The following is a 15,096-nucleotide window of genomic DNA, read 5'->3' as shown; positions in this document are numbered from 1 at the left end:
TGTTTCAGATATCACAATTCACCATTTACTTATTGAATGTGGAGTTACACTTTTTTTTAGGAGTGTTAGCACCTCTGGATATGTTTTTTTTTTTTTTGGATTTGATTTGTCATCACTATATGTAGAGTTGAGTAGCGCAACACCATTGAATAACTGAACAGGAAACTCCTCAAGCTGTAAACCTAAGAGCTTTACAAGAGATACCATTATAGGTTGTCTGTACTTTGTCCTCAAGCCTTGTACAATTTTCTGAGGTGGGGGACAGTGGTCTAATTTCAGGAGTCTCAAAACTAAGAATCATTGGCATGGCTGTAAGGATACGAAATGTCAATTTCCTGGCAGATAAAGAAAATTGTGCCGTGTTGTGACTGGAAAAGTATTTAAATTACATTACAAAATTGTCTGTGTATCACCGATATACTGTATGTCATCTTCATTTTTTACTGACTCGTTCAAAGCATTATGTGATGTTTATATTCCTTTGGTGTCCAATTATAACTAAAGCTGAACTGCGGGCATAACTATTTGCCCATTGTAATAATTCTCAATGTCACAAATAAAAGGAACTCATTTTCCATTCTCAAAAAGTAGATGCAAAGTAAGATTTTATCTTTTAAAAAATGATCATAATGTCAAAATAAGAATGACCTGTACCGTATGCTCTCCATCTGGTCCAATCCCCTTGTGATTGAGAATAGGCAGTGGATGGAATCCATAGCCAGCAGACAGCTTGCTATTGTCTATGGGATCTGTTCATTACCTGGTGTCAAACACAAGGAGAGAGTGAGCCTGATGGGGAACTTGTCCTTCAGTTTCCCCATCAGGCTCCGCCCACTGTCAGCATCACTGATTGCTAGGAGCATGTCAGCTGTAACTATTCAGATCATAAGCAAATTTATGCAGCGCTAGCATCTACATTAAAAAATATAATATACAATTCCAAAATATTGTGTATATAAAGTGCTTTGGTGTAAAATTAAATGAATCCAATTGAACAATAAATACAAGATAGCAAGTGCTAATAATAAATGTCCATTGTGCTATATTCCAAATAAAGTGCTCAGATGAATCATAAACCTTAAAATCAGGTGCATATAAAAACAGTCTTTGTGCAGTGATCCAGATAAAGTGCCAACGTGCCAAATAATTAAAAGTGCTTGCAAGGTGATTATGGTGCCCCTCTTGATTCCCCACTCACCAAATAGCCACTGTATAAAGACCTTTAGAAAAGATTGCACAGTTGCCCCGGATCTTTATGCTCTTCTCCAATGAGACCTCCAATATTAAGGGTCCGCTTCCGCTTAATCTTATGACCCCCCACTTGAGTTGGGTCACACTGTGCTTTTGTCCCACCTCTGGGGACTGGACTGACTCTGTTATCTTTCCTGGTGGTCTGTTGTGGCCACTTCTGTGTTCTTATGGCTTAAATCCCTAATTTAGCCCCGTTCAGCCATGCATCCTGTCTTTGTGCCCTCCAGCCCGTCTCCCTTCTCTCGCAGTCTCTGGGCGGCCCAGAAGCGGACCCTTAATATTGGAGGTCTCATTGGAGAAGAGCATAAAGATCCTGGGCAACTGTGCAATCTTTTCTAAAGGTCTTTATACAGTGGCTATTTGGTGAGTGGGGAATCAAGAGGGGCACCATAATCACCTTGCAAGCACCTTTAATTATTTGGCACGTTGGCACTTTATCTGGATCACTGCACAAAGACTGTTTTTATATGCACCTGATTTTAAGGTTTATGATTCATCTGAGCACTTTATTTGGAATATAGCACAATGGACTTTTATTATTAGCACTTGCTATCTTGTATTTATTGTTCAATTGGATTCATTTAATTTTACACCAAAGCACTTTATATACACAATATTTTGGAATTGTATATTATATTTTTTAATGTAGATGCTAGCGCTGCATAAATTTGCTTATGATCAGTCTCCCTAAGATTTTCTTAGTGTTCGCAGCAGCTGCACGTATTTATCACTTTTTTCTTCACTTATATTGAGTTTACACATTGTGTAGCGCGGGTTTAATTTTGTTTTTACATGTAACTATTCAGACTTTCACTGAAGTAATGGCACTGCTGGAACAGGTAAAGCAAAAATGTATAAACCTATTACAAGACAATTTTATGGTGCAGTTTATTGAGGCCCCCACTAGAAATTATGCTCTGTTGGACCTGGTAATCTCAAACCATGCAGAGCTTATTAATAATGTTCATATAAAAGAACATCTGGGTAGCAGTGACCATAATATGATTTCATTTAATGTTAGCTGTAAGCAAAAAAACGCATACAGGAAATACAAAAACACTTAACTTTAAGAGAGCAAATTTTCCAAAAATGAGGGTTGCTCTCCAGGATTTAGGCTGGGAGGGAATATTGGCGTAGATGAATACAGAACAGAAATGGGAAATTTTCAAAAAGACTGTATGCAAAGTATATTCCCATGGGTAATAAGTTTAAAAGGCAAAAAATAAAACCTATGTGGCTCACGGCCAAACATAAAAAAGCTATAAATAAAAAGAAAAGAGCTTTTAAAAAATATAAAACAGAAGAAACGCTATCATTGTTTAATTGTTACAAAGAATATAACAGAATATGTAAATAGGAAATCAAGGATCCAAAAATTCAAAATGAACGACAGATTGCAAAAGATAGTAGGACAAACCCCCAAAAAAACTCTTCAAATATATTAATAGTAAAAAGGTTAGGTCTGAGCGTGTAGGCCCTTTACAAAATTATCAGGAGTGGGTGACTGGGGACAAAGAGAAGGCAAATTTATTAAATACTTTCTTCAGCTCTGTATATACAAAGGAGCATGGGGGAGCTCATGACCATAATGAGGATGATATTGACAAAGCCCCAAATAATCCACAATGGCTCAAATGTAATATAGTCCAGAAATATTTAGACAGAATAAGGATGGATAAAGCATCTGGACCAGATGGCATCCACCCACGCATCCTAAAATAATTGAGCGCTGTAATTTTAAAGCCTTTGTTTCTAATTTTTAGAGACTCGTTAAGGACTGGAATAGTACCACTGGATTGGCATAGGGCCAATGTAGTGCCTATATTTAAAAAGGGATCAAAGTATTTGCCAAGTAACTATAGACCTGTTAGTTTAACTTCTATAGTCGGGAAGATACTGGAGAGTTTAATAAAAGACCACATAGATGAGTTCTTGCTGGAAAAAAATATTTTAAGCAACAGACAGCATGGATTCATAAAAAGCCAGAATTTGTCAAACAAACCTGATTTCTTTTTATGAGGAGGTAAGTAAAACCTTGGACAGAGGGGTGGCTGTGGATGTAGTTGGATTTTGCAAAAGTGTTTGACACAGTTCCCCACACACAGCTAATGTGTAAGGTAAAGTCTACAGGCTTGGAAAGATCAGTTTGTAAAATGGATAGAAAATTGGCTAAATTATAGAATTCAGAGAGTAGTGGTTGATGATTCTTATTCTGAATGCTTTAAGGTTATCAGTGGTGTACCCCAAGGTTCAGTGTTGGGACCCTTACTTTTTAATATCTTTATAAATTATATAGGGTCTGGGATTAAAAGTACAATTTCAGTCGTTGCAGATGACACCAAGCTTTGCAGTGGAATAACTTCTTTACAAGATGTCTCCAAATTACAAGCTGACCTCAAGGCACTGTTTCATTGGGCAACTATGTGGCAAATGGGGTTTAATGTTAATAAATGTAAAGTTATGCACTTGGGGGCTAAGAATATGCATGCATCATGCATACTAGGCGGAGTAGAACTGGGGAAATCCATAGCGGAGAAGGAGCTGGGTGTTCTGGTAGATCATAGGCTTAATAATAGCATGCAATGCCAAGCTGCAGTTTTAAAGCAAGCAAAGTCCTTTCTTGTATTAACAGATGCATGGACTACAGAGAGAGATATAATTTTGCCCCTGTACAAATCATTAGTAAGGCCTCATCTGGAATATGCAGTTCAGTTTTGGGCACCAGTTCTTAAAAAGGATATCGGGGAACTGGGGTAAGTGCAGAGAAGGGCAACCAAACTGATAAGAGGCATGGAGGAGCTTAGCTATGAGAAAAGTTTAAAGGAATTGAATGTATTTTTGTCTTGAGAAGAGGAGATTATGGGGGATATGATCAACATGTATAAATACATAAGGGGTTCATATAGTGAACTTGGTGTTGAGTTGTTCACTTTAAGATCAACACAGAGGACAAGGGGGCACTCTTTACGTCTAGAGGAAAACAGATTTAGTTTCTAAATACGGAAAGATTTTTTCAGCGTAAGAGCTGTGAAAATGTGGAATAGACTCCCTCCAGAGGTGGTTCTGGCTAGCTTACTAGATTGCTTTAAAAAAGGCCTGGATTCTTTCCTGGGTGTACTTAATGTAAGTGGGTAGTAATAATTATAGGTAAAGTTTATTCAGGGATTATCCGATTGCCTCTCGAGGGATCAGGAAGGAATTTTTTCCCCTGCTGCAGAAAATCGGATCATGCTTTGCTGGGGTTTTTTCGCCTGCCTCTGGATCAACTGCGGGTATAGGATTATGTATATGGGATTGTTTGGTTGAGTTTTCATTACTGTTTTTTTTTTTTTGTTTGTTTGTTTTTTATTTGTTGAGCCAGATGGATGGTCTTTTTTTCAACCTGACTAAGTATGTAACTATGTACTTATATGTAAAGCCAATAGTTTCCTTGACAACCAATTACAGGTAAGGTAGGGCTAATGTTGCCAAACATGCTGCCCTGATACACAGCGTACAAAGACAAGCATGCTGTCTGTCTTTGTACACCAACTTAGAGTTCAACCAAATGACCTCCAGTTTTATTACCTATAAACTGGAGGTAGTCCTTTTTTATTTTTAGTGCACTTTGTAAAGGTGGCACTATTAAGAACTCCCAGAATCTTTTGCACATTCCAGTAAAGTTACAAGAACCAGTGGTGGGACTTTGTAAAGAGCCATACCATCAGAATAGTAGTTTATTGAATTACTCCTTGTGCTACTAAAGTCATCATAAAAGGGAGTAATCTGCCTTTTCACCAGAAGTTTGCTTTTGACACCCTAGGCCACATGTGTCAAACACAAGGCCCGTGGGCCGAATCTGGCCCTCCAGGCCATTTTATGTGGCCTTCACATTTCTCCTGCAGCTGCAGGTGAGCTCCAGTCCTCCTGTGATCCTCTTCCAAACCCTGTACTTTTGGCTCACCAGCAATGCCTCCAGCTTCTTCCCAGCAGCAGCACAAGGTAAGGGGGGTGCACTGTGATAAAAGAGAGGGTGGGGGACTCAACTTCTGATGGTGGAGAGGCTCTTGACGGCTTATGTAAGGGTAGGGGATGCTCTAGACATATAGTCTTACGGATACAACTGGCCCTTTTGAGGGCAATCATAATGCTGATGCGGCCTGCGATTAATTTGAGTTTGACACCCCTGCCCTAGGCCATTGCTTAGGTTGCTTTGGCTATTTAGAAAATACTACAGCAAAAAATCCAGGCCTAGCTTAGCTATACTTAATATGTTTCTTAGGTTATTTACCTAACAGTTTTTTGGCCACTATGCTGTATGCATCAACTTTTGCACATGCTCCACATTGTAAAGCTACCAGTCAACAATAGCCATGCCAAGATGACTCTACCTTTCAAAAGTTTTATAACAGGAAATGAATGGTGACTGTATCTCACTATGTTCCCCATAAGATCTTGGCATCTGAAGAACACTGTCCAGCCAGTCAGCAATTAACAACTTTAAATTGGACACAAAGGTTTTAAAGGGCTTTTTTTGTAAAATCATAACAACTGTGTTTTGAAGTTTGAGAAATATTTGTTGTGTGGCCAATTCATGCAACGGAGAGGAAAGAGAATATATAATAGAGCTATTCTCACAATAGCTCCTCACCTTTCAGCTTCCTTTATCCAAGATGTGCTGGTAAACATGGAATCTGACTGACTTCCAATGTTTAGAAATCAATCTTAAGCTGTCGGCACAAATCAGTAGGTTGCTTTATGAAAATTGGAGCAGATGTAAAACCATTTCATCTTTGGATGAAACAAAGAAACCTATTGTTTAGGGCCCATTTTTTAGATAAACTCTGGTGCTGCTGTAGCCAGGAGACTAGCTTTCCCATCTACTGTACTAGAGGCAACCCTTAGCTCTGTATCTTGCCTGGATAACACTGCTGCATTGTTCCTGAATTCAAAGTAGCCTTATCCCTAATGTTGGCTGTTCCTCTCTGCGTGGTATTGGGATGAAAAGATGTGGCAAGGGGTGTAGTTATCAGTATTGGCATTGTTAAAGGGGTACAGCCAAAGCTCGTTTGGCTGTACTTCTCCTTTGGATCACAGGATGAAGCCCGCTGTCAGCTGGTGTCACAGAGCCGGTCCAGGCTGGGGAAAGAGCGCACCCAAATGATCGGGATCCACCCAAAAGCCTGGACCAGCACCCAGCTCAGCCTCTCAGTGAGCCGCTGAAAGTTTGAGCCAGCCACTCCCACCCCTCCACAGCTCAGTGCTCCAGTGAGTGTGGGGGAGGGGGCAGAGCAGAGAGCAGTCTGCTTTGTGCTCACGGAGCTCTGAGAACTGAGCGATCAGTGTTGTTTGATAACTCAGTTCTCATTCTTAAAGCCTGAAAATAAAATCCTGTTTCTCTTTTAATTCATAAGCCCACAGTTTTTCAATCAGCAGCTGGCCACATCTAGCCCTGTCCACCACTTTCTGGATCAGCAGAACTAACTGTGCCACCGATACCACTGTGAGCTACAGTATTTGGGTATCCTAATTATGGAGGATTAGGCTAACTCAAGGGAGGTAAAATACGTTTTTCTCTACTTTATGAAGCTCTTTCATAACCCAGTAACTGGATTTGAGACCTGCTACTGAATTGAAAGAGCCTTTAGATGCACTTTAACAACTGAACATCAACAGAGAAGTCAGACTATTCTCATAAAGTACCCTAATCTGGTGACTGAACTGCCCATTGAACAGCAGTCAGGCAAACCTGCCTATATAATACTTATTTTATTAAACAGTTTTCACAAGGTACAAGTAGTTAACGCATATATGTATGCATCCCAAAAAAAGCAGAATGTACGCACATGCATTTATAAAAGATGTGAGCTCCATTTTTAAACCCGTTTTCCTAAAGCAGCCCTTTAATTCTGACAAAGAAATGGTACCCTTCTTTTTACATTCAAACCTGAAGTAAACCTTTGCTTTGACCATGCTGGGAACAGTGGTAGATTCACTTTACTGACCCCACCTTCCCCAGCAGCACATATTTACTAATTATACTACTGGGTGTATATATGTACTGTATATACAGTAAATACTGCTGACGGGAGTAATTTTGTCCCCTTGTTGTTATCTCACATGCACTATACCAGATAGTTCGATCTCTGATACAGCGTGTGTGTGTGTGTAAGTCACCTTGGTGTATCATAATAGGTGAACCTGTCTATTGCAAAATGTTTAATTTGCATCTCCTGTTATTTTATTTACCCAGTCCCTTCTGCTTTGGGATTCTATAGCTAGTTTTAGCTCAGGGCCTAATAACCCCCATAGACCAAAGCCAGGTTAGGAATTTGATGGCCCATAGGTATTTAGAGATCTGGTTGCATTGCATATTAGAAGCTGCTAGGGACTAAGATGTAGAGTAGATAGAGTGAACCTGAATTCCAGTATCACACCACAGTTTCTGCTGTTGAAAATCTATGTTCCGGACTGGTTGGAGGAACTCTTTATCATCACTGATTCTGTTTTCAGGTCTTCAACACCAAGACTGATGCCACATCATGATCATCCTCAGGGACCCCTGCAACTGGAGTATGTTGCAACATTCTGGAGGTATCATTATTAATAACTATGCACACTCAGGTGGAAGAACTGCCAACTTTATTATGAAACCCACTCTTCCAAATAGCAAAGGTTCTATTTATCTACAGTCAGGTCCATATATATTGGGACATTGACATGATTGTAATATTTTTGGCTCTATACACCACCACAATGGATTTGAAATGAAACAAACAAGATGTGCTTTAACTGCAGACTTTCAGCTTTAATTTGAGTGTATTTACATCCAAATCAGGTGAAAGGTGTAGGAATTACAACAGGTTGTATATGTGCCTCCAATTTTTTAAAGGAACCAAAAGTAATGGGACAATTGGCTGCTCAGCTGTTCCATGGCCAGGTGTGTGTTATTCCCTCATTATTCCAATTACAAGGAGCAGATAAAAGGTCCAGAGTTAATTTCAAGTGTGCATTTGCATTTGGAATCTGTTGCTGTCAACTCTCAATAGGAGATCCAAAGAGCTGTCACTATCAGTGAAGCAAGCCATCATTAGGCTGAAAAAACAAAACAAACCCATCAGAGAGATGGCAAAAACATTAGGTGTGACCAAATCAACTGTTTGGAACATCCTTAAAAAGAAAGAACGCACCGGGGAGCTCAGCAACACCAAAAGACCCGGAAGACCACGGAAAACAACTGTGGTGGATGACCGAAGAATTCTTTCCCTGGTGAAGAAAATTAACACTCTCCAGGAGGTAGGTGTATGTGTGTCAAAGTCAAAAATCAAGAGAAGACTTCACCAGAGTAAATACAGAGGGTTCACCAGAAGATGTAAACCATTGGTGAGCCTCAAAAACAGGAAGGCCAGATTAGAGTTTGCCAAACAACATCTAAAAAAGCCTTCACAGTTCTGGAACAACATTCTATGGACAGATGAGACCAAGATCAACTTGTACCAGAGTGATGGGAAGAGAAGAGTATGGAGAAGGAAAGTAACTGCTCATGATCCAAAGCATACCACCTCATCAGTGAAGCATGGTGGGGGTAGTGTCATGGCGTGGGCATGTATGGCTGCCAATGGAACTGGTTCTCTTGTATTTATTGATGATTTGACTGCTGACAAAAGCAGCAGGATGAATTCTGAAGTGTTTCGGGCAATGTTATCTGCTCATATTCAGCCAAATGCTTCAGAACTCATTGGACGGCGCTTCACAGTGCAGATGGACAATGACCCAAAGCATACTGCGAAAGCAACCAAAGAGTTTTTTAAGGAAAAGAAGTGGAATGTTATGCAATGGCCAAGTCAATCACCTGACCTGAATCCGATTGAGCATGCATTTCACTTGCTGAAGACAAAACTGAAGCGAAAATGCCCCAAGAACAAGCAGGAACTGAAGACAGTTGCAGTAGAGGCCTGGCAGAGCATCACCAGGGATGAAACCCAGTGCCTGGTGATGTCTATGCATTCCAGACTTCAGGCTGTAATTAACTGCAAAGGATTTGCAACCAAGTATTAAAAAATGAAAGTTTGATTTATGATTGTTAATCTGTCCCATTACTTTTGGTCCCTTAAAAAGTGTGAGGCACATATACAAACTGTTGTAATTCCTACACTGTTCACCTGATTTGGATGTAAATACCTTAAAATTAAAGCTGAAAGTCTGCAGTTAAAGCACATCTTGTTTGTTTCATTTCAAATCCATTGTGGTGGTGTATAGAGCCAAAAAAGTTTAGAATTGTGTCGATGTCCCAATATTTATGGACCTGACTGTAAATTTCCTACAGGGTAAGAACATTATTGTGTTGGGGGGGGGGGCATTTCTCATATAAGTCCATATTTATTCATTTAAGAAAAATAATTGCTGCATATTTTGTTTGCATACTTCATTTACCACAGGCTGTTGTTTATACAGAATAGAATGGTCATTTGTAATAAATTTCCAAGGTGAAGTGTTTTCTGTTTTGTTAACAATCTATTCCTGGCATTTCATACAATGAAATGTTATATCAATTTAAATGATTTTACAATTTCAAAGTCAGAACAACAGACATTGCTGATTTCAGCTAAGATCGGTGCATTTTTCACATATTATACTGTCTCTGTTGTTGGCAGAAGTAGGATGTCTCCTCTGCCCAGTTTTAATGTGAGTCATATTCCACAGCATATGCTGTTAGAACAAGCAGTGTAGTATTGGATCTGTTAGGAACATACTTTATACTCTGGGCACCAACTATTTCATATGTTTTTCATATGTTGTTGGAGACAAACAACATTGTGCAACCTAATAATAATGGGGGTGTAATTTGTTTGTCAATCTCAACCCTATCTTCTTTCTTACCATATTTTTTTTCTTTATCTTCATTTACATCTATGCCCATTTTTGTTTGTATCTCCCCTGATTATAGATATTATACAATACATTTTTTAAATCTGAACTCCAGTCAAACATCTAAATTCAGAAGTCAAATAAATATATGCCTGCCAAAGGGCTTGTAATTTTCTCCATCCAGTTCTGAGATTAACATGAGCCTTGATAGACAGCAAAGGCAGCCTAATGACCTGACCGTTGTCTGTTGCGGTTACAGTAACATTAAAGTTAAAGGTATTGTTCACCTTTACAAAAAAACAGCCTATGCATACAAGGGATGTCTGTAGATAAAAACAAAGTGCACTGTCCTTTGACCAAAGTTGAATATTGCCCTTGCTATATGTGTAGGCCATTTAGGTATCTAATGAGCATGGCTGGAAAACTTGTCGATAACTGCTAAGAATCTTGCCATGAGAAGTCTAGTGTTACTTCTCACCTTTGTCATCACAGGAGCAAGCTCTTTTTCTGATTCAAACCCCCTCATATATGAGTTCTCCCCCCTCATACAGTAGCTCTGAGCTCAGCATTTGAGATCTTAATCCTATGATGGTGGAGGTGAGCAGTAGCACTAGGCTTCTCTTAGCAATATCCTAAAAGTATTCCAGTCAGGCTTCATGAGCATGTTTCTTATCAGCACATGTGAATCGAGCACACCTGATTGATCCCTAGTACAACCCTTCCTTCTTCTAGTTTGAGTAGTTTACACAGGGATGTGCAAAAGGCTGAAATCAAGTCAATTTCAGGTAATTTAATCTTTATATAACTGTATTACAAAATGCATTGAATGTTCTTTAAAAAAAAATGCATCCCCATACCACAGAGCAATGGCATGTTGGAATCTCAGAAATCTAATAATGAAACAGCTTACGACAGGATCAGAGGATCAATCAGAAAAGTATTTCTATAAACTGATATCTTGGATCCTATATGGACTCTCTAGCCTCTGACTCACAGCTATGTTAGATTCAGATTTAAGACCTTAGTACAAGTGTATCAGAGAGAGTTTCCTTCCTTCCATCCTTCCTTCCACTCTTCCTTTTCTTTGCCCTGCATCTTTCCTATTCCATATTCCTCCTCCTTCCCCCATAATTCTAAAATACATTCCATGACAGTGGAGGCATCAACTCCCTTTGCTTGTTATTTTGTGGAATCCCACTGGTAATACATATGTCTACTCTGGGTTAACTTGTCCTTTGATTATTATTTCCTTGAATATATTCCAGTTTTCCTACTGTATACAGTTATATTTAGGAAAATGTTGATGCCTAGATATTTAACTCTGCCTTGTGTTGGTCTAAATAAAGAATGAAAAAAACGCATTACTGCATCCATTGGTGTTTTTGTATATCTGCCTGGGGTCCAGTGATAATATTGTTAACAAGACAGCCATGTAGATGGTTCATTGTTATTTTGTATATCCCTCTATACGACATTTGTATTTATGATATACATTCTATTTATCTATTTTTTTTCTATAAATAAAGAATTGAAAAAAAGATAATTCATTTATAAACAAAGGTAATACAAATTGGTGAAGTGCAGCTTTAAAGGAGAACTACAAGGAACCATTGGAGGGGAGTTTATGTCTCAGTTGGACCCTGTAGTAGGTTTTTGCCACCGTCCCAGAAGATTCTAAAATTGTGGTGGATGTGGGTGCCTCAAACGCAGGTAAGGGGACTTTAAGGGCAAGAGTAGGTTAGAAAATAACGTTGAAAAAGAAGAAAATTTATTGATAATAATAATAATAATACAGATTACATATTAAAGATGGGATGACCCATAGACAATTGGTGTATGGGTAAAGCCCATAGTGTGCAGTCAGATAAAGTATGGAAAAATTGTGACTTGAAAACGGTGATAGAGATCCACCTATTTTGCTGTTTCTATTTTCCAGGTTGGGGATAAACAGAATCCAAAGCTTTGGATTCTGTTTAATTATTATTATTATTATCAATAAATTTTCTTCTTTTTCAACGTTATTTTCTAACCTACTCTTGCCCTTAAAGTCCCCTTACCTGGGTTTGAGGCACCCACATCCACCACAACTATAAGGAACCAGGCTCAATTTAATTTCATAGTTGTTTAAATAATATATATACAGTCTGTAAAAAAAAAAAAAAACATGCTTCTTCCTTTTTTACTTTTTAATCTTTTTTTTGGAACAAAATCAATAAGTCTGTGTCACCAGCCTCTCTAAAGAGGAAATAGGAGTTGTATGTTTTCACCTTTTTGTTTGGACCAGCTGTAATTTTCTCCTGGCCTGGTATGATTGCCGAATGTGGTTAAAAGGGATAAAACCCCCATTTGCCTTTTGTAGTAATTCATGCAAACAGGATATGCACCCCTTCTCCCATCAGATTTGCCAATGGTTCCCATATACCTATGGTAAATTGGTGAATTCAGCTGGCAGTCTTTTCGTTGAGACACAAAACTGTTTATAAAGATATTGCATACTATACATATTGCACTTTCATTCAGCCTTTGCTGCCCATATACACCAGTAAAAAATATTTTGGAAGTGTGGGCAAGATCACATGATCAAAACTCAGATTGGTTCACAATCCAGTCTGTAGGTTCCAATAATGCTAGCTGCAGTTTCCAAGGGAGCACACACCCTTCTACAATGACAGGGATTTAAATAGCCAGGATGCTGTCAGTTCACAGTAGGACTCATGTGACTGCATTTCATTTTTTGTAAATATAAATAAATGCCCCGTAACAATGCATGACCTGGAGAAACATTTCTTTTTCTTTGAAATCTTACCTCCTATTGTTCTAACCTCTGGCTTCTTTGGCTCGGGTCTTTGCAGATTCTTAGGTAATCTGTCATTTTCAAGATGCCACTTCTTTAGACATTGAGGTTCATGGATACTGATAGACTTTGTGCCAAACTCACGACCACAGATATAGCATACAACTGTTGGGGGTGCTTTTATAGTAGGTGGCTGGAAAACAGACGTTTTGAAAAATATGCAAAGTTATTTTCTTCTAAAATGTTTTACAAGAAAAAAGTGAAACATAAAATTTGAGGACAAAGCAGCAACTAGTTAACATAGATCATAGATACTATGCCTAAGCATTTTTTTGGGCTGAAAAATGTTTTAGCAGAGTGTTATCTACAGCAGATGTCTTGACAGCCTACGAGATTTGCAATAACCAACAGTATGGCCTTTAACAGCTTTAATTGTATAATTAAATTCATCAAGATCAACCTCAATCAGTAGAGCAGCAATATACAATTATTGCATTGTGAGGGACCTTTGACAATAGTTACAGTATATATTAAAAAACACCAAGGAGACTATTTTATAAACCAGTGAATGTGACAGTCACCAAATATTTACTGAAGGTTTAACTTCCTTAACCAGCAGTAAATGTTTGGAAAATTTTACATTCACTGCTTTAAAAATATACCCCTTAATAAAGTACTATGTTGTAAAAATTGGGGTGATCTCAGATTATACTAAAGTTGGATTATCTTGCTGCTAAGAAGGGAACAAAGAAAAGGAAAATAAATTAAATTTGAGAGCAATGAAGGAAAGATACCCTTTGTCTAAAGGCAAACATTTGATGTGAATTCAAAATGAAAAGAAAACAAATCTACAGGCAAAGAAGTCAAACTTCCTTCTGTTTTTTTTTTTTTCATTTAATGATATTGCAATCCAAGGGGAATAATATTTATGGAGAATGGTATACATTTCAAAAAAGGATGTGGCTGAAAGTGCCAAATAGATGTTTGGATTAAACGTGGGCTACTATCAAAAGATGTTGATCTTTAAGAAACAAATCTGTAAACTGCTAATGCCTGCAATGTTGATAAAATCTGAAAATTCTGTCAATTTTATGTTATTCTGTGCAGCTAGATTTCAAGAAGCAACCACAGGTGGCTTCTTACTGTGATTCTTTGCTATTCAGCTTACTGGAAGTGAAACTAAGAGTAGGTACATAGGGGTTGATTTACTAAAAACTGCAGAGTGCAAAATCTGGTGCAGCTTTGCACGGAAACCAATCAGCTTCCGGGTTCTTTGTCAAAGCTCAATTGAACAAGCTGAAGTTAAAAGCTGATTGGCTACCATGCACAGCTTCACCAGATCTTGCACTCTCCATTTTTAGTAAATCAACCCCAGAGCTGCCTAGTTAGTCTGCCTGAAAAAAGTCTATCCAGTTAAACCAGTTGGCCTGCTATTTTACATGTCTCAGCAATAAGGCTTTCCAGAACACCAGATTACTGGCAAAAATAATCTTTATGCATTGTTGTAAATTAACGCAGTAAAGCTCGAGAGCCCTCCACTTCTGCTATGCCTATTCTCTACAGCACCAATCTAAAAAGGCTAATTTTATCTTCTAAACAGTTCTAATAGAATAAAACATTAGCTGCCTAAAATATACTATATTCAGGAAAAGTACAGAAAAAGTAGAGAAAAATCAGATATATGGTTGATATGTGATATATTTGGGTTTTATGGGGAAAGTATTGTTTTTGTAATTCACATTTTTTTAGCATTTTTTTTAATCCTCTGTTATTAATAGGGAGTTTGTGTTGAGGATTAGTCTCAATGGCTTTGGCAATAAGCTACACAAACACATTATTTCAAATGTTTGAGGGTTACTGTTAAACTAAAAAAATGTGGTTTCAAAAATGTATCATGTTTTTTATTTCAATTAATCTGTAAATTAGTAAAGAAAAAAATGGCAATGAAATCAACCTTCCGATATAATATCAAACAATTCTTCTATTATTAGGCCACTGAAATGTCATAGAACACCATTCTTCAAAAGTCATAAAGGTTTATAGTACGACACTTTAACAGAAGAACATGCCAACTTGACAGCATAATACGTTTTGGAATTTATGAAGTGTTAATGGGAGTTCATGAAGAACCAGACAGATTATGTTCTATAGAGTAACAAAAATCCAACAAATCCTTTCTGAAAAAAATGTGCAACACCTACTAA

The 15,096-nt window shown here is 38.0% G+C and overlaps 1 protein-coding gene across 2 annotated transcripts in view; it reads right to left on the bottom strand.

The window, feature by feature from the left end:
- ZNF475 (zinc finger protein 475) overlaps nt 1–15,096 on the bottom strand; it is a 46,878-nt gene that overhangs the window by 1,873 nt on the left and 29,909 nt on the right. For both annotated transcript variants that reach the window (XM_082243361.1, XM_082243360.1), the window contains exon 2: nt 12,905–13,085. In XM_082243361.1, the coding sequence (XP_082099487.1) occupies nt 12,905–13,085 (181 nt within the window). The remainder of the gene's footprint in view (nt 1–12,904; nt 13,086–15,096) is intronic.

Source organism: Pelophylax lessonae, assembly GCF_965119305.1.
Source record: "Pelophylax lessonae genome assembly, chromosome: 1".
Lineage (NCBI taxonomy): Eukaryota > Metazoa > Chordata > Amphibia > Anura > Ranidae > Pelophylax > Pelophylax lessonae.
Note: the sequence above shows the minus strand (reverse complement) of the source record. Positions and strands in the feature narration are given on the sequence as shown.